The sequence below is a fragment of the Python bivittatus genome, unplaced genomic scaffold (genome assembly GCF_059951505.1).
Source record: "Python bivittatus isolate LINGU-HERP-01145 unplaced genomic scaffold, Pbiv_v1 ctg000020_np1212, whole genome shotgun sequence".
In the NCBI taxonomy this organism is placed as follows: Eukaryota; Metazoa; Chordata; class Lepidosauria; order Squamata; family Pythonidae; genus Python; species Python bivittatus.
The window spans coordinates 41,387,968-41,414,860 of NW_028277030.1; the positions used below are offsets into that span (position 1 = coordinate 41,387,968).

The window sequence follows — 26,893 nt, forward strand, 5'->3', positions numbered from 1 at the left end:
TCAATACTGGACCATAAGGGTCCAATAATTTTGAGAACCAGTGCAATCAATTCACGTTTTAACAGTTGTCTTATTAACAGGGAAATTTAATTAGCTTGTATTACATTATTTCTCATGCTTTAAATGCTATTAAGTGCTAACTGTGGACCTGGTATGATTTTTTTTTTCCAGTAGATTTCTGTAAGTAGCTCTCTTACCATTTTCAGTTTCCAAAACATACATACTGATTTTAATTTGGGATAGGACAAAGGATCCTGCCTGCCGAATGAACAATGCATTCCTTTTGCCAAGTTGTGAATCAGTTTCATCTCCTATCTCCTTTTTCATCTTCATATGAATATTAAATGAACTTGCATTTAAGAAAGGATTTAATACTAATTAGAAGTTAGCAGCCTTGCAGTCATATCTCACAAACGCTTACTCAGGATATAATGTTCTTTCTCTACTCTATAAATTCAGTACACTCTTTGGAACTTTTTAATTAACGTACACTACAAGCCTAAGCACATCTGATAAATAAGGACAACTGAGTTCAATGGGACTTACTTTCAAGTAAATGTCATTACAATTGCTTCTTTAAACTCACATGTTCACACAATAATTTCTTACTGATGGATTCCAAGGTAATTCTATTCATGCCTATAACACTCACTGCTCCCAGGTCATCTCATACTTCCATACTGAAGTTAGCTTTTTATTTCCAAAGGCTCGAATAAGCTCCATCAAAATATCCAGTGCTCTGGCTATGAACAGGAAACCTCCTTCTCAAAGAAATGCACAAAAACATTAGTTAAATTAGTTACATGCATGTCTTTGAATACTCCTGCAGATTTCCTTCCTTGTTTTGCATGTTTTAATTTAAACCCTCTTCATGTGGAATTTTAGTCACTGAGTGTAATAAAGGGCTGACTGACCAACTTCACTCAACTTCTTCAGGCATGCAATATATTCCAAGACTTGCCAAAAAGAATCTTAGTTTGAGGCGAAAACCATTTGCGTTTTCTTTCTGTACCCTTATACTCCATTGATTTATTTAGACATTTGTATTATTTATTTAGTTAGTTGTATTAAATGTTGTTGCATCCTACCTTTTCTCCCCAATCTGAAGGTAGCCTACACACAGGTTTCCCTTTATTTTATCCTCACAACAACTTCCCTGAGAGAGAACGAGTGAGTCACTGGCCTGAAATGAATCACTGAGTTTCTAGGCAAAGGATAGACTTGAATTGGGATCTTCCCAGTCCAAAACCAACGTTTTAGCCATTACATCACATGGGCATTCCACAGCCACTTTTGTCAGGGTGCCAAGGAAGAGGCACATTTAAATCCAAATTTCCAAATGATACTTTTCAGATATTTCTTAAACAAGAGTAAAAATTGGATTACCAGGCCAACTAAATAAGAATATGATTTATGCTATTGTTACCATCTTACAACCATTTTACAAACTCTTGGTTTTTTAAAGAAAATATTTTGATTTACATCTTTCTAGTTAATGTCTGTGAAATATATTTTAATGACATTGTCTATAGCCAAAAGCTAGAACTGGATGTATTTAAGTCAAGTGGAACACCATAAACAAACAATTTTGATCTTCTGGCCACACTGAAAAATCAATTATTTGGTACAAATGTAAAATATATGGAAAGTATAATGGGAGATTAAAATATTTCAATACTCTGTTAACCATTTTAATTTTAAAAGGAGCATTAAGAGAAACAGTGTGTTAAATTCCAATTCCCCTGAAGACTCTCTCAGGGTTCTGCAAAATCAAAATTATTTACCAGATATTGAAGATATTTGCAAAGATTTAAAACAATTTCACTCTTCTCATTATTATTTTTTATTGTTAAAAATATAGGGTTTTTTACATGAAAAACATGTTAATACCTAATGGGTTTAATATTGTTTTTTTTTACATGATTCAATAAATAAATATAGTACAAATATGTCAATTTTAATTTTTAATATGATAAATATTGATAAATATAACCCACACAAACAAACGCTCTTTTGGAGTCCTCCATAATTTTTAAAAGTGGGAAGGGGTTCTGAGAGCAAAAAGTTTAAGAAACACTGATCTATAGAATAGTCCAAAAATACCTTACAGGTAAAACTAGATGGATTATGTCAGTTCTAGATGAATAGGACTACCAAAATTAATGAAGTTTAAATTCGTCATGACAAATTCTGTTGACTCTTATATGCCTGTTCTAAATAGGATTATGTAAGAATCCAACTGCATGAAATATATTTGCGATGTATTTTGAATACATTTAGGGTGACAGTTGTGCCCTGAAGTCCTAAGTACATTTAACCTAAGACTAAATCCCATTTCAACACAATAAACTTGTTTCAGATGTTATTCTTATTGTACAGTTCTATGCCCAGTTCTCTTCAGAAGTACAGTAGTTCCAGATGCCTTCAGAGAGATACAGTATACTCTCAGGGAAATGTGTCCCAAATTACTGATGTAGATAAATTTAATGCACTGTGTTTTAGTCCTGTTTATTTTGCCTTTATCTTTTTGGAGCAGAGAGCAGGTAGATTCATTTCCCGATAAACTACCAGACTGCAGCCATGTACCAAGCTTACTTTTAAAGAATGTCTATAAAGTCCCATATATATTCCAGAGACATTTGTATAAATGAAAATGAGGGTGAAAACTTTGCTTTCTAGCATTTAGTTTCTCATTCAGGTCAGGAGAGAGGTCTGTAGACCTCAAGGTGAGTCTCCCTGGCACATGGCTGTCCACAGGCACCAGACGGCCTTGCTCTGGCCTATATAGGCAAAATACTGGCCAACTGATTTTTGTGCTATGGAATTGCTGTTGCTATGGAGCATGTATTTTGCATTAATAATATATAAAGCAATAATGACAGTCTTGGCTAGCAGGCTTACAGCTGATCAGCAAATGAACTGGATTTAATTTATTCTGCAATAAATAAGTCTGGAGAGTGGGACATAGCCATCTTTCAGATCAACCCAGTAAGAATTGTAGTCTTTGGGCAGAAAGGTGATACAGGGGTTTCAGAAATAACTACAGCAAAAATTAATATATTTGGGGGGGGGACAATGTTTTTATTATGGCTAATGAAAGTAATATATAGATATCATCCATTTATATATTTGGATGTACTCTATATAACAAAAAAAAAATTAGGAAGAATAAATTAGGATTACAATGTAAGTTCTGTAGAGATATTTTCCTTAAAGACTCAGGGACCTCTAAACATCATTTTATTCCAAGGTCCTTTAGATTTAATTTGCTACTATAATTAGTTCACTTCATTTTGTTCTACAGTTACTGGCACAAAATACACTAAGTTCATTTTATGTACTTTTTAGGCTTGATTATTTTCCTAATGTCCATGTTTTCTAAATTATTTCTTAACCAGTGACTAAACAGATAAGGTATTAACTCAGTTCTGCTGTCTGCCTGCACAGTATGGAGTTTACTAGAAATAAAATGAAGTAGAAATCCCTGGAAACAATTGTTTCTGGTTCCATTTAAGTAACAACACATCAGATACAATCTGATTGTAACTGCAATGGTCAGTACATTGTTTATTGTTAATATTAATACTGTATTTTAATGCTGTGAATATCACACATTTTTGTTTAATGTCTTATATTTCAGTTTACCTTGACAGTCTGGAGCTCAGACAATTCTGTAGTAGATTGATTATTGATTGATTATGTGTCATAAAGTCAGTGTTGACTCCTAGTGACCATATTCTCCAAGATCATCTGTCTCTAACCTGGTCCTTCAAGTCTTCCATTGGTGTACCAATCACAGCTGTAATTGAGTTTGTACACCTTGTTGCTGATTGCCTTCTCTTTTCTTCCACATTTTCTAGCATTATAGACTAGGAAGATGAGTAGTAATTGAACATATAACATTATAGATAGAGTGACATACATATAAATTGGGCAGAAGATTATGCATGTAATACATTATATTCAAAAATGGAAAAATATAAAATGCAATTACATGCTTTATATAAACAGTTGCTCCAGGATATTTCAGGTTAAAAAAAGATGAAATGACATAATTTAGAACATAAAACTGTTGTTTTCAGTCAAGAGTTAAGGATATTTTAAATGCAATTCTCTTTATGTTTATTCAGAAGTAAGTCCCATTGAATTCAATAGGACTTACACCTAATAATTCTGTATAAAGGATGAGAAAGCTATAGCCCTCAAATGTCTCCAAATTACAAATCCCAGAACTCCAGCCTTTGATGAGGGATGCTACTCATAATGTAGAGCTGCAGCTTCCAATTTGATCCTCTCTAGATGTGTTAAGGCTGCAGCTGCCAGAATTACACAGGCAGCATGCTGTTTATAATATCAGGGAGTTGAAATTTTAATACTTTGGGAGTATTTATCAAAATTGGAGAATAAGGCCAGTGTGTAAGACTGCGAACAGAACATGCATGACTGTTGCCAGGTTTTCATCAGATATAAGGGTTTTTTCCTTGTCTCTGTTTGTACTACTGACCATTGACAATCTCCATTCCTACACTGTCTCATCAAACGATACCACTAACAAAGCTAGAACAAGACCCTAAATCTACCAAATGAAGAACTTATTTGTTTTAAAGTTAGAAGCTACTGTGATTAGTTCACAGAGTTGTATTGTCCATTTACAAGTTGTTGTATTTTTTCATCTAGCAATTGTGATGATTATTGAAATTAAAGGTCTTTAATTAATGAAATGGCCCTAGTCCTTGTGCTGGCAATCTTTCATAACTGTGAGCACCGTCATGTGATGTCACTTGAGATCCTGTGGGGTGACTAAGAGAACTATGTTTTTACAAAAAAATTTTTAAAAATTAAAAACCTGCTTTTAAGAAAATGGCCAACATCTCATGACCTATCATGTGAAAGTAATCATGTGAGATTTAGCTATCTCATGAACTTTCTGCCCTTCTGTCAGTTTTAAATTATATTAAAGCAGATTTTTTTTTTTTTTTGAGGTCTTAGCTGTCCATTTCCAAGAGTGTTTTTGTTCTTTTAGCACAAGAAGATATAGCACTCTTGGAAATGGACAGCTAAGACCTCAAAAAAAAAAAAAAAAAAACTTACATACACACCAATGGACAATAGTGGGACAGGGAAAGTGGGAGAGACTTAACCTAACAACCTATGTTAATATTTAGCCACATCAGCTTAATTTTAATGTGTTTATTTACTCATGGAAAGATGGGACAGGATGGAATTTAAACTGAGATTGCCTAAACTGCAGAGCAAGGGACATTTAAATCTTCTTCCACCAGCTATCATGAAAATCCTTCCCAAGTAGAAACAGGGGTGGGAAACCCTTTGCAATAATGTCTTTGTGTTGAGGCAGCCAGCCAAAATTAACAACACATTCTGAATAATTCAAAGAAATTGATCCATCTTCCCATAAAATAAACAATCAACACTTGACTTAGGTTTGCACATATAGGAATAAGAACCACAATCTAGTTGTCCTGTAAATTAAGAGGAAATTTTTCATACTTCCAGCTGAATTTATTATGCTGTGAAGCAAAGGAACTGTAGCCATAGTTGTAGTCATACTTGGCACAGTTATTTATGTATAGCTTTCTAGTATTTAAATCATAGCTATGTATTAGTTCAACAATAATGACAACAACTTTGCCAAGTCAGTATTATTCTGATAACCTGGCAGTAGAAGGTAGGATGGAGAATGGAAGAGGCAGGCTCATCTAAGACCATTTACCTCAGATTGTGACTGTGATGAGATTTGAAACAGGGACTCCTGGCTCTTCAATCATATTTTTTGTTATTGGTGTACACCTATAGCATTATTGTTATGTAATATTTATATTATACTAATTCTTATCATCCTAATTCCCCAACAACTATTCTCCAATGGCCAGATTGCCATTAAATCATTCATGACAATATGTGACTGTTACATTTTATTTTTATTTAGATCTTTGCCTTTATGCTATTAATTATTTCACATTTTTCCTTCTGGATAGAAGTTAGAGACAATTACATGTGGAAACATGTAAGCCAAGACTTCAGTTTTATGCTTCTAAATGGAGGACATCAGAAGTAGGAATGAGTAGTGATTTGCTCTGACACTTCAATCCTGTCAGTCCAGTTAATTTAGTGAAGCATTTTCTGGATGGCAAAAAGCTCTCAGAATTGCCATAGTTTCTTTATCCTTTATTAGGTCTTTAATCTTAGGATTCTGTTTTCACTCAAGCTCTCCTCAAGAGAATATTCTACTGCTAATTTCTGGATTTGATTTTCTGGAACAGGGAAGGAGAGATAGAGAAGGGGGGAGGAAAATAGCTAGATTCTGATTTTACTGCAGCCCATTTGCAGTTCAAGTTAAGGCATATCCTGCCATCTAGTGATGAAAACAAAATTGTACGAGCAAAATGCAGATCTGCCTAAAACACTGAGATGAAACATTGGGAAATGGGGAGAAGCTCAAATGATTCTAGCCATTCTATGCACTTTCACTTTGTATGACAGAAATGAATTAGATAAATGCAGAAGAAAAGATATGAGTCAAAAAGAATGTCAAATTCCTGTATGGTGAAACAAAGCCATTTTCCACACTGATAGCAACATATTAGATTATTTGGAGATAGAATACATTGCAGGTCTGGTATCCACAAGGATACTGTTGTGATACCATATCAAGGACTGTGCTGTTAAAAGGCTTATTCATGTCAGGAATGATTCCACATGATGTTTTCCTCAATGCCTCTGGAAGCCCTTCCTACAGCAAAGCCATTTCATTGTTGCAAATTTTCATTCTGAAAATGTTGCCATTGTCCAGTGGAAACAGCTGAAATTCAAGAAAGAAACAACCCCACCCTGATACCCAACTTTCTTGTTGCTCATTTATCAACTGAACAAGTGTTTGCTTTCTTTGCATTAAGCCTGCATAAATTTCTGTAAATTTCCCAGTTTTGGAAAGACTTCTCAATGTGACAGCTAGCTCATTGAAACATGGAACCTCAAGAAAGTTATTATTCCCTACTCCAGCCTGCAAGTTTAAACAGTAATTGGAAACTCTGTCTTTCCTGGGACCAGCATTGGCTTGCCTGTACCTTTTTCTACTGAAGAGTCTTAGATAAGCTAGTGAGGAACTGACATGTTGTTTTCTCTTCTACTAAGAGCAGGAAGCAGAATCCAAGAACTAGCTGGTAGTTCAGACAAGCAGAGGAGACCTTAGCCCCTGTCTCAGGATCTTAAGATTCTTGCTGATGGGGTTGGGATTTCTGTTCTTTTCCTCTAAGTTTCCAGCCTAGGAAGAATTCAATTTTGACAACAAGTGAGTTGTTATCACAGACTCTAACAACCACCTGGTTTTTCTGGTTGCTTCAGACCAGAACCAACAGGGTGAGAGGAATGGCCTGTTCCCTTTCTGCTGCTTCCTCCACTTGTTGGAAAAATAATTACTTCTTTATTTATCAGAGACTTCTTGTTCTCTGTGCCCAGAGGAACTGATCAGGAAGCAAGAAAAGACAGTGGCAAAAAGGGAGATGACGAACAGGAGGTCACCACATTTTGGAGATGGAGGTGGGGTTGAGAGACTACCAGAACTTGAAACCAATTGTTGGATGGTACTAATCTTGGCAGATTACAATTTGTGGGTTTCAACACAAATAATTGGAATGAGGTTTTTTTACTCCATTTTCACAATATTTACTTAATTTCAAAATTTTACCATTGTTCCTAGAAAGTTCTCTAATAAGAGCTACAAGGAAATATAGCATAAACAAAAGCAATGAAGAATTTCACACACATATCAAATATATCAAATATCAAACATGTTTTAAATAATGCATTCCTACATGATCATTGTTTCTAAAATAAATCATACTGTGAGTAAGCATATATGCTATATTTCTTCAAAAATACTCTGAAATGCAAAATAAGAATTATTTATTATCATTATTATTAAAAAAACAAAACTTAACCATTAAACAAATTTAAGAATTCTCCTAATATTTGACAGAAAATTGTGTCAATATTAGGACAAAAGAAAATTCCCAGGAACATGAATTTCATAGCTATCTTTTACTAACAAGAAACATTATTCATCAGAACTGATATCTTAAAATGTGAATTCCATACACAGTAGCTGCAGTGTGATCATGGTAACATAGTTGCTGCTATCGTGCAGATTGTAGTAGTTGTGCATCAGTGCAATGTCTCCATACTAAATTTTACAAATTACTATACATCTAAATGGAACTCCCTGTGTATGTATGTATGTGTATAGATTTATATTCTCACACTCCTAGACTTTTGCATGAAAACCATTATAAATGTGTGTGTGGGGGGGTGGGATTGTTCCTTCAAGTCAGTTTTTGACTCCTGGCAACTGCCTGGACAAGTACCTGCAGTTTTCTTGCAAGATTTTGGAAGTGATTTGACTTTGCTTTCTCCCTAAGGCTGAGAGAGAGTGACAGACCCAAGGTCACCCAGCTGGCTTTGTGTCTAAGGCCAGACTAGAACTCACAGTCTCCTGGTTTCTAGCCTGGTGCCTTAATCGCTACACCAAACTGGCTCTCTCACTATAAACATTATCTGGTTCATGAAAGAAGGTTAAGAAAAAGAACAAAGAACTTTGGTTTAGCTCAACTACTGTAATAGGCCTGCCTGTTTCTGGGTTATAAAATCTGTGCATGCTACTTGTGGCACTGAACAGTAGAGCCTGTCATGCTGGCGCTAATTCTGCCAGAATAGTTGCTTCTATTTCTAAAATAATGCCATATGTTGTGATGCTGCACTCTGAAGGTGTTGGGGCACATAGTCATGAGCAATAACAAATTTTAGGTTTAAACTGCTGGAGATTAAGTGATTTGCCAAAGGCACTGAGGAAAATTAGCAGAGCTGTCTTGTGTTTTAAATAGCATCTCATGATTTCCATGCAGGAGTTTTTAAGATAGGTTTTCCCCCCTATTAAAATCAAAGAACAATTCTGTTTTAGAAGGAACAGCAGGGAGGAAAAAGCCCAGGGACTTCCATGTCCTTTGTAGCAGAGAGTTTTCTGAAGCAACAAAAGAAAGACACAGATGCTATTGCATCCAGATTACACAAAGCATTTTGGCCCCGTCATTCTGTAACGTTTGTACTGTTCTCATGAAAGTTTCCTTGTCATTCCACTGGTCGGAAGGCTTAAGCAATTGATCTCATCAAGAAGCACCAAGTTCTGTCACAAAATGACAGCACTTAATGCACTGGTTTTCTGGTGTGGTTTGCACTGATTTAAATTATTTCTGAATATAATGTCTCTAGTTTAAATAACTGATTTTGTACCACAGCTGCTTTTTATGTATCACAATTCTGAAATATTTCTATATATTTTAAAAATAATTTAAAGCAAATTTTAGATTAAAACCTCTATCCAAATACAGGTTGAGGCATTTAAAACAATATAAAACAAAGCAAAAACAGGCCTTGTAAACTGATGTTCTATTAATGCCCTCTTCAGGTGTTTTTGTCAAACAACTGCATGAGATAGTATGTAACCTTTTGAGAAATGTCTACGCACAAGCTTTCATAAACCTTTATTCTGTCTTTAGAATTTGGAATGATGGGAGATCATACAATTAAAAGTCAGCGACCTCGATCTGTTCATGAAAAAAGGGTCCCTCAGGAACAAGCTGATGCTGCTAAATTTATGGCACAAACTGGTAATACATTAATTACCTTTTATCTCCTTACTGTGTTTAATTTTAGCAATGCCACTGCATGTCTCCATAATCTTTTGCTGCATATTTGTCAGTTTTCTAAGCTGATACTTTTAAAAAGCCATTTATTCTTATTTTTTTTAACCACCAGTTAAAATCCATAAATAAAAGAATTTAGATGAGTGTCCAATATATATGCTATCAATACGAAGTTCTTAAAACATAAAGTATGTATTTTAATATGAAAGTTCTATTAAATTTAAAAGCCATAGTTAATCACACATTCAGGAAAAAAAAGTATATCTATATAATATAATTTGTGTGTGTGTGTTTAAAAAAGAAAATCTGAATATGTAGAGTGAATGGCAGAGGTTTCACAGCTTCAGGTTCAGATTACTAGGTGATAATTTATCTTTGATAGCACAAGTAAGTGTCCAAATTCTCTATTTAGATTTTGTATTATGGCACAATGTCACTGTAATCCCACCCATGTCTACTTAGCAGTAAACCCCATTGTTACTAATGGGACATACAGAAAAATGTGTGAAGGATCTTAGCCTGTCTTTCCCTATGCCAAAATGATTAACAATTCAACAAGAATGAATACTGCATTTCTTAAGCACAGTGGCTATAAATTTATATTAGGAAATGAGCTATGATTAAGAATTACAAGCTGTGCTAAGTAACAGAGCGCCATCTTTGTAAGCAGACAGTGTCAAATTCAGTCCTCAGCATTTCCAAATAGTGCTGGAAAAATTCCACTCTGAAATCCTGAAAAGTCACTGCCAATCAATCATTAAATTCAACGGATAGTGATGAAACCTAGTACAAGGCACTTCTCATTTCATCTAGCCATTTGATTTTCTTAGATGTAGATATACTTACTGCCAAACACATATCATCGAGTCACTCAAAGTGTAATACAAACATCGAGTGCAAAATTAAGACCACAATCTGGCAAATATAAGGCTTCCTCTACGCACAGTTACTTCTCCAGTATGGTGCAATTCTGTGCACAAAGTCATGCATACAAATAGAGCAAGCGCAAACACAGGGCTGGTAAGGTAGATTTCTCCATGTTGATGTTCTAATTTTGGGGGGAAAGAACCATGTGATCAGCCCTCTACACATATTTGTGTAATGTTCACATGTGTCCTAGAGTAAATTTCAGTGTGAAATGTGTCCTGTGCTGTAGAGTCTCTGTGTGTAGACAGTCATGAGTCTATAAAACAAACTTCTGATATAAATCACTTTTGGTACTCTCTCACTTTCATAAGGCATACAACAGGGCTCTCTGAACCATACCTTAAGACCTGAAAGGATGGTTATCTGAGTTAGAAGATATCAGTATGATCCAATCCAATTAAGTCTTAACTCTCATTGTTTTTATTGTAATTAAAAACCTTATACAGCTGTCTTAAAAGTGTTTAGCTTTGATCCGACTGAAGCTCCACTTATTGTTGAAAATATACTACCTTGATTTTTAAAAGATCTTTAGTCACATCTCACTTTTGCCATTGCAACAGAATTTGGCCTTTCTGAACATTCAAACAACCATATAATACCAGGTTCTTATGACCCATGTGTTCTTAGTCTGATTTGTAATTTCACAGAATTACCATAAAATGGTGCCATAGTCTGCTGTAGTAACCTGTAGATCAAATAGTGCTCAAGCATGTACTTCAACACACTTCCTGTGGTCCTTAGAAAACAACAGTATAAAAGTATCCACCCTTCTGAGTAAAATGTTTCTATGATTCAAAGAAAGTGAATATTTAAATCCCCTCCCCAAAGCATTTTCCAAAATACTGACTTGATAATCAAGTATCTTACACCAGGCTTTTCAAACAAAACCCTGTTTGTCTAATGCAGAACAAACCACTTATAGTTCGCATACTGTAGGTTAATTCATTTTGCAAAATATTATGCTCTGTTTTTCAACCCAGTTACTAATATCTAGTCCATCTCTTCCTTTTTCCATTCTGGTTTTCTTTTAGTACTGATCATTGCATATGTGGTTCACTGTGAAGCTTTTCTTTTCTTGTGGTAAAATTAATATTGTATTGCCTTCAGTAGCATTATTAGAATCCTCTAACATGCATCTACATTTATCTGTACTTGCTCGGAAATTAATAAGATTGATAAGCAGAATTAGAAATGGCATTCATTTGTTTCTGTGACTTGAAGTTATTCCTTGTTTATTTTCCTTTATGTATTTTTTTTTTAAAGCCTACATTATAAACCCTGGTTCTGTGTCATATCATACAGTTATTTATGAGCAACAAAATTGTTCAGAATACTGGATTTGCTCTGATATCTATAAACTCATTTCCCCTTTTTAAAGAAAAATTAATTAAAAATGGGGGAAAACAAATTTTGGTATAAGAGAAAGTGTATATATGGATCTGTACAAAAATTTTAAGAAAAAGGCTATTTTTATGCTGCATTCATGTGCCTACTTATGATAATTCTGCACTACTGACATTGAAACACCTCCATCCAGAATGCATTTTGTCCTTATCTCTAGTGCATGCACAGTTTTTCTACTTGCAGGCAGCTGGTTTCACTTCAGTGGAGAATGGAAGACCAGTTTTTCACATATGTGTCCTACCGTTTTCATTGAAGGGAATTGAGAAGCCTTTGTAATTGAAGAAGCTGTAGGATTTTTATTGTGAAACAAATGGTCACATTTAAGAACAAGAAAAGATCCTTTTCCTGCAGTGATGTGGACTGATTTTGATTCATAATGAAATAACCGTGTTACTGCATCTCTGTCATGTATCTTATTTTAGTTTCAATGTAGAGAGGGATGTGTGGGTGGGGAATATATTAAATGAAGGTGTAGATGCACATTGGAAGAAGCAGATGATCACCATGTTTCAAAAAAAGTCCACAGCTGTTCACTGGCCCTAACAGCACATGTCTGCAGCATGACTGTATATATTCTCCAGCCATGAGTTATGCTTTCCTCCATATTATCCCCTCTTTAGGTATTAAGAATTTTTAATTGTCATCCAGGTAAGTGTTATATAGATTTGTGAGCCATTTTAATCAACAAATTTTTACTTTGGCTACTTTTTAAATGTACTGTTTTATTTATTTATATGAATCAGTCTTAGTGTTTAGGATGGTAGCAAGGCTTTAGGAATCAGCCCCAGACAAAATAAAACCATGCTGAATATAAGCAAAAAATTAAATCTTCTGTGGTTTTAATCCAAACCATTCTACAGCTCCCTCCAAAATGTCTAATATCTATTAAGTCCATCAGGGAAAAGATATAATCAATTCAGTGGGTCATGTGCTACATGGAGCTCTTTATATAAAAGTTTTAGTACATTCAGTAAATTTGTGGGACTTGGTCAGGCACAACTGAAGGCAGCATATGCTTCTAGAATTCTGATATATATATATATATATATATATATATATATATATATATAATGTAAAAATAATGTGTATTTGTACAACAGCTGCCATCTCTGCATGTCTTAGTTATATAGACTTGGTACAGTAAAGATAATGCTTCTAATGTAACTTATAATTAGACACAAAGAAGAGGACAATCTCTTACTCTTCAATCCCATTAACAAAGTCATGAATGAAAGCTAAATCCCAGTTGCCAGGAAGGCCCAATTAATTCAGTGGAGTACAGGAAGTTCAGTATGGGCTATGTCGAAAGTGGTGGAACAGGTTGGTTCCTGATTTAAGCTACAAATGTAGCTGGTGGAAATGGACTTCCCATGCTATTCCCATGCTAACTACTAGCAGCTTTTACCCCAATACACAAAACCATACATAGGAACCCCACTGAATACTTAGGCTATGGGACAAGGGACTGGGAAGGATGGGGAAAACTCCACAGTGAGGTGGAGCAATTAGTTATCCAGGTTCTCCTTTCCAAGCAGGCCCCTGCCCTTCAGCTTATATCATTCATTCTGGTCTCACAACCTTCTGTGAAGCATTTGAAGGCAGACCTAGAAAAGCTGTCACAGGCAGGGGAGTAGTTCATAAGTCAGTTGCATGCATCTAAATCTGAATCCCTCCTAAAGTCACATACTGCTTGCAGCCTAACACTCTCTGCATTTATCACACATTAAAAGCTTTTTACCCCCAACAGAGCACTGATGGTAGTTTGTTGCACTACTATTGAACAAGAGAAGACTTTAACACTTTTGTCTTTAACACTTAAAAGTTCATAATCTTTGTGTAGCAGATGAGCAGGCTTCCTTCCTTTCTTTCACTACATAAAACCATTGTATTACAGTCACATTGCACAGATGTGTATTATCCTCCTTCCCTGCTCCCAGTTCTGAATGCAGAGGAGTACACATATATCTCTCTCCCTTGAAGATTGTTGTCACTTACTTACATGTCTGAAGTAGCCAATGGTGATAAGAATGAATCATTGTGAAAATTTAAAATCCCATGCATATTTGAGATACCTTATCCATCTCCCTGCTTTTAAACATAATGTCAGTCATCTCTGTGATAATGACTGAGTTCTTCTAGTTAGATAAATTTAGTTGTGTTCCAATCAATCTATTCATCAACACCTGTCACAACCAATACAGTAAGTGAAAATCCTTGAGTCATGTTAGATGCCTTCTTCGTTTTGAAAACTGAAGTGCCAAAGCCTTGCTCCCTAAATGTAAAACTTTAAAAGATTATAACATATTAGCACTGGGAGTTCTGTGCTTACAGACATGCTGGACATAGAGATGTCTTTCTGAAGTGTCTGTTAATATATATCAGAGTACCCAGTGTTATGTATAGTGCAAAATTTGGTTCTCATCTCAATGCTTTGACTACAGAAACTTATTTTACATGTCCCAGTTGGTAGGAATGGCAAACATTCATTCCTATTCCAGAAGGAAGGAAGGAAGGAAGGAAGGAAGGAAGGAAGGAAGGAAGGAAGGAAGGAAGGAAGGAAGGAAGGAAGGAAGGAAGGAAGGAAGGAAGGAAGGGAGATTATTTGTAAAGGATTCATCTTGATTCCTGCCTAGGCAAACCCTACCAACTCTTCTGCAGTTTCAACATTATTTCCTGGTCACACTAAGATGTGACAGAATGTTTGGAAAGTTAAGAACTGACAGAAGCATAGTGGGTAGATGTTATATATCAAATCAAAGCCAAACAACAAATAAACATGGGTGATTCACATTGTTCCTCCCACCACTGTATCCATCTTATGAAAGGAATGGGGCTGCTAGATCTTAGGCTGAAGTTGACTTCAGCATAATGTGTATGAAATGAATGTCTTCTTCCACGAAAGCATAAAAGAAAAACATTCTTTACTTTTTTTTTTTTTTTTTTTGCTTCTATGGAAAGACAGCCTTTGATAAGAGAAGTGACCATCTGTATCCTTGTAATTATCCAGGAGTGCAAGACCCCCTCCAAATGTCACTGCTGAATTTTATTTTTAAGGGGACAAAGGAAGACATTGTCCAGTATGTGGAATGCTATCATACTGACTGTATTTAATTTAAATTAGTTTTATATTTAATCATATAGAGTTTTGTTCTGGATATATCTATTTCTTTGTTGTGGCCTACCCACTTTTTGGAATGTGGCTCATTACATGCTATTCAAAGACTGAGCTCAGTCCTTGTTCTAAAAAATGTTACATGGTCCTGTTTTAGTGGACAAGAGAAGAGTGGTTTGTATTTATGTAAAACAGGGTAGGATTCAGAAGCATAGCAGAGGAAAAGAGGGCAAGAGAAAAACAGTATAGTAGATCTGTTCACTCATCTCCAGGATTACTGGCTCACACTGGTGGGGGCAGAAGATGTATACAAGGATTATTTCATGGATGTTTTCAGCCTGAGAGATTTTTGTGTTCCAAAAGTTTTCCTACTGACAGTTATGGCACCTCCAGAGTAAGCATAGCTACAGGTCTAGGACAGACTCTTTCGGACATACAGAGTAGTCTTAGACTCAATGAACTCAAAGCTTGGACCTCCCTATCACACCTGCAAAATAATCTGTTTCAATTGCCTGCTCATCTGGGCACAGCAGGATCTTCAAAAGTGATGGAATTCTACTCTGGGTGGTGCTCCTTTTGGAAAGACCACAGTGTTATGGATGTGCAGGGCTTCAGAAATTGTTAAAAAAAGATGCTTTGGAGCACAAAAGTAGTATCTGCCTACCACTCTTTGAAGCCTACCACAGCTACCATATAATCCCAAGAAATGATATAACTGCTATGGTAGGTACTACATTTCCATCCTCATGCACACCAAAGGACCTTTTCAGAATTGAATCTGAAGCACTGCACACCTCTAACCAATACATCATCCTAGCCTTTGCTTGCTGTTATCATTCAATAGCCTTGCCCTCTCAGCATTAACATTTTTGAAGTAGGGACTTTTTAACTGAAAAAAGTAACTGCCTGAAAGTAAAACACATATTACATAATTTAAATGAAAACAAAAATCTCTTTCTGCTAACACTCCACCTTTACATTGATGTATCAGTTATAATTCAGACAGTCATTCTAATAAATTTATGCTGGTACATGGCTGACACATATCATTATTCAGGCCTAAGCCAGCATTTCTCAAGTTTTTATGGAAGAAAGAAATATTTTTCTCATTCCCCCATGGGGGGGGGGGGGGGAAGCTTTGCAGACTTTTCTTGGAATATTCTCCAAGATGTGCCTCACCCTGTCAGAATGATGCTAAATGGTGGCCAGTCAACATTTTGCTAATATCATTCATAATGGGGGAGGGAAGTTATGCTTCTCCATCCCAAGAAACTAAAGCAAGTTTTGCTGCTGTCACTCACAATGGGCAATAAATGTTATGCTTCCCCATCACATGAAACCTTTGGAGAAATGGCCTCACTTAGTTTCTTCGATGACAAAGAGGTGGAGAACTCTAAGATTCTGCTTTCATTTAGTTCTGTTTTAATTTAGCAAATACTAAAAGAGTTATAAAAGTAAATTAGAGTACAAGATTAGGTTTGCTTGTTTCTTAATGCCACTTGTCATCTGATTTTTCTTTTACTTTGGAAATATACTTACTTTCTAACTCACTGCATATTTTTCCAAAAATGCTTAAGTTCGGTGAGATTTTATTTTAAAAACATGTTATCCTTTTTTTGTTTTGTTTTGTTTTGTTTCTTAGATATTCCTTGCATGCTTTTTTTTTTTTAAGTACAACTCTGGCTCAATACTCATGATTGTATTCATGTTTGTTTATTGTCTTGAATACAGGTGAATCTGGTGCTGAAGAGTGGGCCCACTGGAGTACATGTTCAGTTACTTGTGGTCAAGGGTCGCAGGTGCGAACCAGAACTTGTGTATCACCTTACGGGACACACTGCAGCGGCCCTTTAAGAGAATCAAGGGTTTGCAATAACACTGCCCTCTGTCCAGGTAGTGTTAGCAGCCAATAAATGAATTTGTGGATATTTTTGAACTGTTGAATGCTAAGCACTACTCTTTATATGTGGCTAGTGATAGGCACTTTAATTAGATATTTAAATTATTAGTTATTGGTTCAGATTGCTTTCTTTTGGAACTATCAATGAATTATTTGAGGATATTTTGTATTCCAACATATTAAAGCATTCTTATAATACTTACTTTGGACAATAGCTCAACTATTATGAAAATAATTAAACATGTTTTACTCTCTAATTGGTTTACATGATTACAAAGTTAATCTGAAGCTAAAATGATTTAAATTAACAGAGGCCATTTGGCTGTTCTCTGTTGTGGTAACTCAAAATAATCCTAATTTCAGAGTACTTAAAGATGAACGAAGACAGCCTCTTTAGTAATGAGATGATACTTGTGCAACTTAAGCCCTCTTCTGGCCTTTGATAAATCTAAAAAGGGGATTAGCCTTCTCGCTCCCTCCTCTCATACTACTTTCCATACAGAGAGCATTTCTGGAAGTTCTCCATTCAAGAGAGAATCTTGTAAAATCAGGTCCTTAAATTGTGTGGAGTTAAAAGTTCTCCATCAGAGACAACTGTGCTTTTCATTTGAAGGGTATGGTGATGACAGGACTAATGCTCTTGTCCCCACTCTCCTTAACCACAAGCAAATTGTTACCGGATTTCTGAGATCTGTTTCCTCACCCCATGAATAAGTCAGTGTTTAGTTAAGAGAAATAAATGTAAATACACAATGTCTAAAGCAACTTTGCATAATCTAGGCGATATCAAAAAGAGGGGTACCAAATTTCCACAGCACTGCTCCCTCTAAATTATTGAAAAATGTTAGCTTGTACCAGCTGGATTTAACACACAATAATAAGGCAGTTGAGTGTGGGGTTTCCTTTTTCATCTTGTTGGCAATGATTAAATAGTATTTTTACAGAGTTTTCAGGGAAAGTGATAAATTAAACTCACTTTTATTTCTTAGTATGGTTGTTCCAACTACCCACTGGAAAGAACCATATACATGTGCATCACTTCAGCAAAAGTTATTCAGTGTAAAACAGTACCAAACTGTTCATTTTAACCAGGTTGCTGGATTTAAGCCGTGAAAATGCAGACACTCATTAAATGGCAGCAAAGAAGTAACATTTTATATATTGCATTGCTGCCATTTAGTTGTCTGGATTGTTGCACCCCAGATTTGGCAGAGCAATTTGGGGTATGATCAGGGGTGTGTGTGAACAAAACAAACTAATTTGTTTAAGGTTCAAAACAAGCTGTCCCAATATATTTGGGATATATGTTCCGTCCACACATTCTGAGTTGTCTGGGTTTCAATGGAACGAAACATAAACTAGTTTAAGTGTTCTGTGTTTCTTCAGAACAAAGCTCTCAAAGTTTTGAATGTTTTAGCCACTAAAAACAATGGAAAAAGCCTCTTGATCCCCTTTCACCTCAGAATCACAACTAATTTTCAGAAAAATTGGCAGGAAAAAAAAAAGGATTTTTAAGAATTAGAGAAGCATCACTTCACCATTCTCCTATGCTGCTTTCTTTGAATTCAAGTAAAAATGGCCTTTCTTCTTTTGTCGAGGGAGCATGCCAACAGGGGGGAAAAAATGTGAAGAGAGATACTGGTTTTATCTCTCTTGCACTTTTTTTTTTTAAGGAATACAGAGACCTTCAATTCTCATACAACCCTTTACAGTCAATTGCCTCCTCTAGGGCAGGAGGACATCCAGGCAGAATTTTTTTTAAAAAGTCAATCCAGCCACACTCACAGAGTTTCTTTTTAAAATGTTTTAAAGTAAGCCTTTTTTAAAAATCTGAGTATGCCTAAACCTAACCTTGCAGATAATCAAGAACACAGTCTTTCATTTAATTCTAGTATTTAAAGGTTTACCTGCAAATTTTCTTTTGGGAAGCCTGGAACTGGCTGGGTACCAAACAAAATAAAATGAAATTTCAGTTCCTGCCAAGTATAAAGGAAGGAAGGAAGGAAGGAAGGAAGGCAGGCAGGCAGGCAGGCAGGCAGGCAGGCAGGCAGGCAGGCAGGCAGGCAGGCAGGCAGGCAGGCTGCTGAAGAGAGTAGCCCAACCTGTAAAGCATAAAAAAAAAAATCCATCCCTGCCTGACTGCCAGCTTTTACTTCACAATTGCAAATTACATTTACAATGGAAATTTAAATGGAATCAGGAATCAGAGAATCAAAGAGTAACCATGAGTCATGGACAAACCTTGGTGGCAAAACAACTCTTCTTTTTACACTTGAAGTGCTAAAGGGACAGAAGAACCACAGAAAAGGGGTCAAAGCAACAAGCTCAGCCATGCCTTTGCAAAATAATTCCCAAGAGCATGAATAGAGTGTGTGCACAGGCCCCATACTAGCTTAGCAGCCCAATCAACATAGAGTCCTTTGCATTTTAAAATCCTGAAGTCTCTACAAACAAAAGGACAGAAGAGACTGCACAGCACAATGATGGATACTAAAAGCTCAGCAAGTCAACCAATTAGAATTACTCTTTTTGCTTTTTTGTTGTTGTTCAGTTGTTAAGTCGTGTCTGACTCTTTGTAACCCCATGAACCATATTGTGCCAGGCCTTCCTGTCCTTCACTGCCTCCCTGAGTTTGCTCAGTTTCATGCTCATTGCTTCAGTGATACTGTCTAACCATCTCATCCTCTGCCATCCTCTTCTCCTTTTGCCTTCAATCTTTCCCAGCATCAGGGTCTTTTTTTGCTTTTACAAATGTTCAAAATCAGAAACTCCAAAAGAGCCAGTATTCAAGCAACCTACCAAATCAAAACAAGTCATCAACACACCAAACATTGGCAATACTATATTGATGACCAGCTAAGCTTAGTTATACAAGTGCACTCTGTCCATACTCTTTTGTCCTGTTGTAGTGTTTTCAGAAGTTGTTCTTCATCTATTATTTGAAGTTGAAGAGTGCCTTTGAAGATGAAGATTCATTGCACTGATGAAGGCATCCTAAATCCCAAAATCAACAAGGAGCCAAGAACATGCATAGGGTGCATGCATGCACACACACCGTACCCACACTCTTAAGCCCAGCAGGCTAATCAAGTCAATGCTATATTAGTATGTTTTTCCATTTATGTTCCACCTGTTTTTACTTTTAAGGCCACACACACACTTATGCACAAGACATCCAACTTCCATATAGGAACCTATCCCCCTCCCCCCCCAAAAAGCAGTTGCTTACCTTTTAGTTAGACAGATTACAAGTGAAGAAATAGGCAAATCCAGAAAGCCCTGTGCTATGCACTCCTTAGGATGCCTGCTGCTTTCCTGCAAAGCTTCACTCCCAACTCACTCCATCTATCTTAAGGCAATTGCAAGAGGGCGATGACCAGTCCTGGCCCAGGAAGAACAATTCCAATAGAACACTGCAGGCAAGACAACTTCCAGTGACTTTACTTGAAACAGCATGGTACAGTTGAAACACTTGAATTTCATTTTCTGCTCCAAGCAAACCAGGGCATCTTTTGGGCTCAAGCTAAAATCCACTTACTCCAAGCTTGAGTCATTTGGAGTGTGATCTGCTTTGTATATCTATAGTGCAATCCTTTACCTGTCAACACCAGAGTAAGTATGATTGAATTAAGTGAAACTTACTTGCAAGATTGCATCCTGATATAGAAGTGAATAACATAAATTGATTTTTTTAAAAAAAAAAAATGCCTATGGTCCTGCATGCTAGCACTGATTACTGGGGAAGAAATCTAAGGGAATCCAGATTTTCATCTGCTCTTTCTGTTCAGTCCCCCTGTTGCTTATGAGAAATGAAAAAATTACATATGAGAAATAGGACTGGTGTAGATGTTCAAGTAACCGTATCACACCTAATTACTACTAACTCTGGCTGAAAAATGGAGAGCCAATCTTGGGAATATGTTATTTGATCTAGTCTTTGTTCAAGGGCAAATTTCATCCTCTCAGTTAACCATAGTTTATGTCACATCAACCTTAATCATGGATAATGCTAATTAAAGAGGAGGTAGGCATGTAATAAAAACCTGAAATTGCTTTATAATGTTGACCTCCAATCCAGATTAAGTCGAAATATTGATTAGGGCTACCTAGATGGAGGAACTTCATATGTGTAGGAGGTGACAAGGGTTGGAAACAGAGCTCCTAAGAGCTTCCACACTCTTAAATTTGTCTCCTGATCGCTAATTGGTTTCTCTCCATTTAGGAAAAACTGTCCATGCAGCTGAATATAAATTTGTAAATTGAAATGAAAATCGGTTAAAATGGAACATATTATCTAAGCAAGTTTTCATGAGACTAGTATTTAGAATGGATAGTAATACACTGGGATTTCCTTCAAGTGTCATGTGGACAATACCATTGGATAAGAAATTTGATGGACAGCAGTAGCAACCCTAAATTAAGCAACCATAAGAACAGCCACCACCAGTTCCTAAGCATTTCCATTTTCAATTTCCCTGCTGATATTATCTGGGGATTTATATCAGGATATAGATAGGAATATGGACAGAGATGGAGAGAAAAGGAGGAGGAGGAGGAGGAGGAGGAGGAGGAGGAGGAGGAAGAGGAGGAGGAGGAGGATTTATATGCTGCCTGACTCCCAGTGACTCTGGGATGAGCAGGTATTTCACAATATTGTTTAAAAGCATCACAATAATTGAGGAATTCTGGGGGTGGGGAGTATCCCATATTGTTTTTTTCTCTTCATTTTTTAGTCCCTATCCACTTTTTAATCTTATCAGTTACTTTTATCCCAGTCTTAATGTTCCAATTATTGCTAAAATGCTTAAGATAATCCAATCAAAAGAGGGATATGAACTTTATATTTCCTTCCCCTGTTGGGTAATGTATTTTCAGCAGAAACTTTGTGCTTTCTTTGCTTGAAATTAGAGTTCCATTTGCTAAAGAATTTCTATACCTTGTTGCAGTTGGATAACTCCTGTCTGACCACAGAATTGAATTAGACCAACTTGCAGAGCTGCAATAAATAAATAAATAAAAATAAATAAAAACCCTGTATTGCTGCTTTTCATTCAGGAAGATGGAATCTTTGGCAGAGCTGGTGCAGTAGTTCTTGGAACTGAATACTTAAAATAAATACCAACATATTTTATAGAGACTGAGGGATTTCACATGGCTGGAGAGATAATTATGGAGTTCATTATTTCATATGCTGAGCATCTAAATTGTTACTTGAAAGTCAAATACTACAATCATGCCTATGAAAGAAAATATAAGTAGTACATTTCCATGAGCTTCTTATTAGAAGGGTTTTCCACTAGTCTGCTCAACATTTTCAGTTTCAGTCATCAACAAAAGTATTCTTCTCTTTATCTGATTAGTTCACCTATGGCAAAGCAGCTTCATTGGTGTTCAAACCTGATTGCCTTTATTGAACTTAATAGATCAACAATAAATTCCTTCTCTTCCCCAGAGCCAATGAAACCAATTATGGAAAGAATAAATGTACTGGGTTAAAAGAAGAGAAATTTTGCCTGGAGACATTATTGAGACAACTGAACCTGGAACTGAAAAACATGTCCATGGAAGGATACTATAGGGTAGTGCTTTACATTCTGTGCTCATTTACATATGTCAGGTGACATGAGCACCATTTTTTTCAAGGTACAGTTCAGAGAAAACAATAATAAAATACTAAAGTCTCCAGCATTTATGGCTGTAGGTAACTCCATTTCTTGAAGGGGAAATAAATTGAATAACTGCTGACATTATGTTGGTTTGTGCCCCACACATATATTTTCCAGCTGATGCTACTGTTGATCAGCTATGGGTGTCCTGAACTTTATCTGGAAACCTCTCAATTACACTTTGCTGCAAATACACAAAGACTCACTGGCAGTCCAAGGCTAGCAAGCAAGATCTTGCTGTTCCACCCCAGACTGCATTAGCATATACTTCTGTTTCAGTCTGAACAGTTCGCCTCAAGCACATTTGTCCTGCTTCTCTTGATTGACTCCAAATAGGACTCAGAGTATTCAGTTTCATTTATATTTTATTAAAATAAAAAGGATGCATAACATGAAACAGATATCTGACAATATTTTACACATACCTTTATTTTTTGTTCCTGTTGTGTTCATCTTTTTAGCAGAGTATGATAATATAGTATTATAATATAGTATAATTTAAATTGTATTTATATTATAATATAAATATAGTATGTTTAATATAGTATAGCACTATATTAAATAACATAGACATCCAGCTTGGTGTAGTGATTAAGGCACCAGGCTAGAAACCAGGAGACCAGGAGTTCTAGTCCTGCCTTAGGCACAAAGCCAGCTGGGTGACCTTGGGCCAGTCACTCTGTCTCAGCCCTAGGAAGCAGGCAATGGCAAACCAGTTTGGGAAGGAACAGGAGGAAGAGAAGACCTTTGTCTAGGCAAGTAGCAAGAAATCTGGTGCATTCCAGATGTTTTAGATTTAATTTTTAGAATCTCTAGCTGGTGGAGCTAATTGTCCCAAAGATAAGAAAGGTACCATCACAGCCTACTCACATTTAATGCAGATATTGGGCATAATGTAAAGGATGGAAGGCCTGCATTCTCAGACTTACAAAATATAAAGGCTCAGAGTTCAGTCTAGAGAGTATAACATGCAGATGATGATTTACAAAATAGGACACTCCTGCCTATTGACCAAAACACTTGCATTTAGAAAACTGGTAAGTTGGAGAGGGAAATAGGATACAACTCTTCACAGTATTTTTCTTTCCCAGGAGAATATGTTTTGCTTACACACACACACACACACACACACACACTCATGAGCTTTTCCCTGCAGTTTGAAAGAGTACAAGCTAGGTATAGATCCATCTCTTGCTGAGTCATTTGCCCCATTATAATTGGACTTACCAGTGACTTCTTTTGGCTATGTTAACTGCTTTTATAACATAAATTCTCAGAGCCATTTGGAGCAGCATAGAAATATCAGCAATCAATTAATAAATATACCATTTGTTTATGAATGCAAGCAAATACATGCAGATGAAGTTTAATGTTGAAGTTGGAAATAAGAAATACTGTATGTAAGCTTGACAAATAGATGAAACTTTATCATAAAGTGCAATAAAGTGAAACTATTTTAGGACTATGTTATAGCATGCCATGATCATGCTCTGAACTTTTCCAAAACTAGTAATAACAACAATAATAATAATATGAATTTCATTGACATATGCTTTCTTGAAGCATTTCATTTTGCCCTGGGAACACCCAGTTTTGAAAAATGACATACATTAATAATTATTTAAGCATTCCCTCCAAGTTTGTATAACCTAATCCAAGATAAATTAGTTCACATTTATATTAAACTGAAGAAACACTTGATGGAGTGAATTTCAAGCTCATCCATCCACCTGATGATAATCAGTTTGTTGTCTGTTCAACATATTGTTATTAAACATACTTTATGTCACTATGGTCTCATAATGTAATGGTGTCTGGGAATGACCTTGAGAGTCCGGGCAAAGAGATGCTGCCTAGGGAACAGTCAGATAAGATGCAGCATAGCCTGCAGCCACATAATGGGAAGACCAAGAGGCTCAGAAGGAAGCCTCCCTAAGTTCTCAGACTGTAAAGGGGAAGGTGAGAGAATTGTATTTTCAGACTTGCAAGATTCTGTTAACGTAGCTTTACAATAAAGTAGAATTAGCTTATCTGGTTGTGTTTCCTGTCAGGTCTACTTGGTAAGGCTGACATCAGTCTTGCAAGTCTGAAAGTATTATTCTTCCACTGTCACCTTTACAGCCTGAGAACTTAGGGAGGGTCCTTTCTGAGCCACTTGTTCTGCCCACTATGCAGCTGGTGGCTATGCTTTCTCTTATCTGACCATTCCATAAGCAGCATATTTTCGCCCCATCTCTCAAGGTCATTCCCACATACCATTACACAGAATATAGTATGACTATTAAGGCTACATTAAAGAAGTCTGTGTTACTCGGTGTTTGTTTTACGAGCATTTATACATGACTATTACTATTTATTTATTCCTATTTATTAATAACAGTTAAATGTTATTAATCTATTTCAGGCACAAGGTGAAACATTACATCCTTGAAGCTACCTAATCATAATGTCGATACATTCATTTCTATAGGAAAAGCCCATTATAGTTGCTTTGGCATGCTCTGTTCATTCGAATTTAATAAAGTTAATGGCACTCATGAACAAGTTGTTGGTTCTCTAGAATTCTCATAGCTCTCTAAACTGAGTTCAGAGGCTATGACTCTGTCCATATTTACATGCCTATAAGTTCCACAGTGTGTTTAATTTGATTTCTTTTAGATAACATTAAGTCTGAAGTCATAAGTTGGGTTAATGATCACTGTTGAGATAGCTTTCTTCTAACCAGTACCTCAGTGCTCTATAAGATGCATTAACTGATACTTGTATATGGTGGAATTGCTATTCTATCTTTCTTCCTCCCTCTCTTTGAAGTTGGCCAAGTAATTTCTCTTACCATTTCCCTATATTTGTTTTGAATCCATTTTGTTACTTGTGTTCTTTTCTTGTGAAAGCCTCTTTGCTTTATTACAGTGCATGGAGTTTGGGAGGAATGGTCACCTTGGAGTTTGTGCTCATTCACATGTGGTCGAGGCCAAAGAACTAGAACAAGGTCGTGTATACCTCCTCAGTATGGGGGAAGATCGTGTGACGGACCTGAAACACAGCATAAGCCTTGCAATATTGCCCTCTGCCCTGGTGAGCATGCACAGAATAACTGTTTATTGCTTATGAGGTTTGTTTCTTTCTCTTTTTTTAGCATCTTTCCTCTGTGGTCTCCTTTTGTTGCTTTGTGTACTTTGAGCCTAAAAACTGCATGAAGGAGGGTTGTTTGTTTGTTTGTTTTACTGGAGTAAATCAGAGAATTAATGAGGATGGTTAGAGGTGGGCAAGCAACCTTATCTATGTCCTGAAAACCATTTGTGCTTCTTAGACCTTAAAATCACACGCTTGGCAATCCTTGGGAAGGCACAGAGGGAACTCAAATTGAGGCTCCAAGGACACAAATGTCAGGCTTTTATCAGCCGCCACCAGATCCCTTGTCCCAAATAAATACAAAGCCATCTTTGCGAAAGGAAGATAGCTGTGCATTAAATGTGCTCCAAAAAGACTAAAGGGATCCATGGTATATGAATGAAAAATGAAAACTCAGGACAAGAATGGCTTTCTAATCCCGTAATGATCCCCTGTGTAAAAAGATACTTCTGCCAGAAAGGCAGCTCTTCTCAGGACTCCCAATGATTCCTCTGCTTCCCTGAATAGGGAGACTTGCTGATCAGACTGAAATGTGAATAGCTAGTTTGTTGTTACATTGTGCAAATCCAGTCACTTGGGTGCATTCATGGTAAACCATGGTTCAGATAACCACGTATTGTGAACACAGTTAATGTATGCATGGTGAGAACTGTCAGGTTGTCAGAATGGCAGCAACATTCCTAAGCCATTTATAAAATGACATGTGACAGAATTCTACTCAAAGACCAAAAAAAACCATATCAGAATCAGGAATGTCTGTAGTTTTGCACAAAGTACCTCGTGGATCTTGACAATTAGATTAAGCAGTAAAATAACAGGCACATGAAACCTATTGTTGACTGATGATCTGGGAATCCCACATAGGATTCAGAGTTATGCTGTTGCAATATAGCTTCCCCTCCTTCAATATAGCTCCTTATACCCTATAAGCTAAACCTAAAAATCAGGAGAAACTCTAGAATGGCACAGGATGTAACATATAGAACACAGCTCCATGCAGTTTCCAATGTACTGTATATAAGTTGTCATCTTGTGG

General features: G+C 36.4%; 1 protein-coding gene across 1 annotated transcript in view; it reads left to right on the top strand.

Annotated features, from left to right (window-relative positions):
• Window positions 1–26,893, top strand: part of ADGRB3 (adhesion G protein-coupled receptor B3) — a 498,176-nt gene that overhangs the window by 151,974 nt on the left and 319,309 nt on the right. The window contains exons 3-5 of the mRNA XM_088137454.1: window positions 9,570–9,680; window positions 16,891–17,052; window positions 25,636–25,800. Coding sequence (XP_087993580.1) covers window positions 9,570–9,680; window positions 16,891–17,052; window positions 25,636–25,800 — 438 coding nt within the window. The remainder of the gene's footprint in view (window positions 1–9,569; window positions 9,681–16,890; window positions 17,053–25,635; window positions 25,801–26,893) is intronic.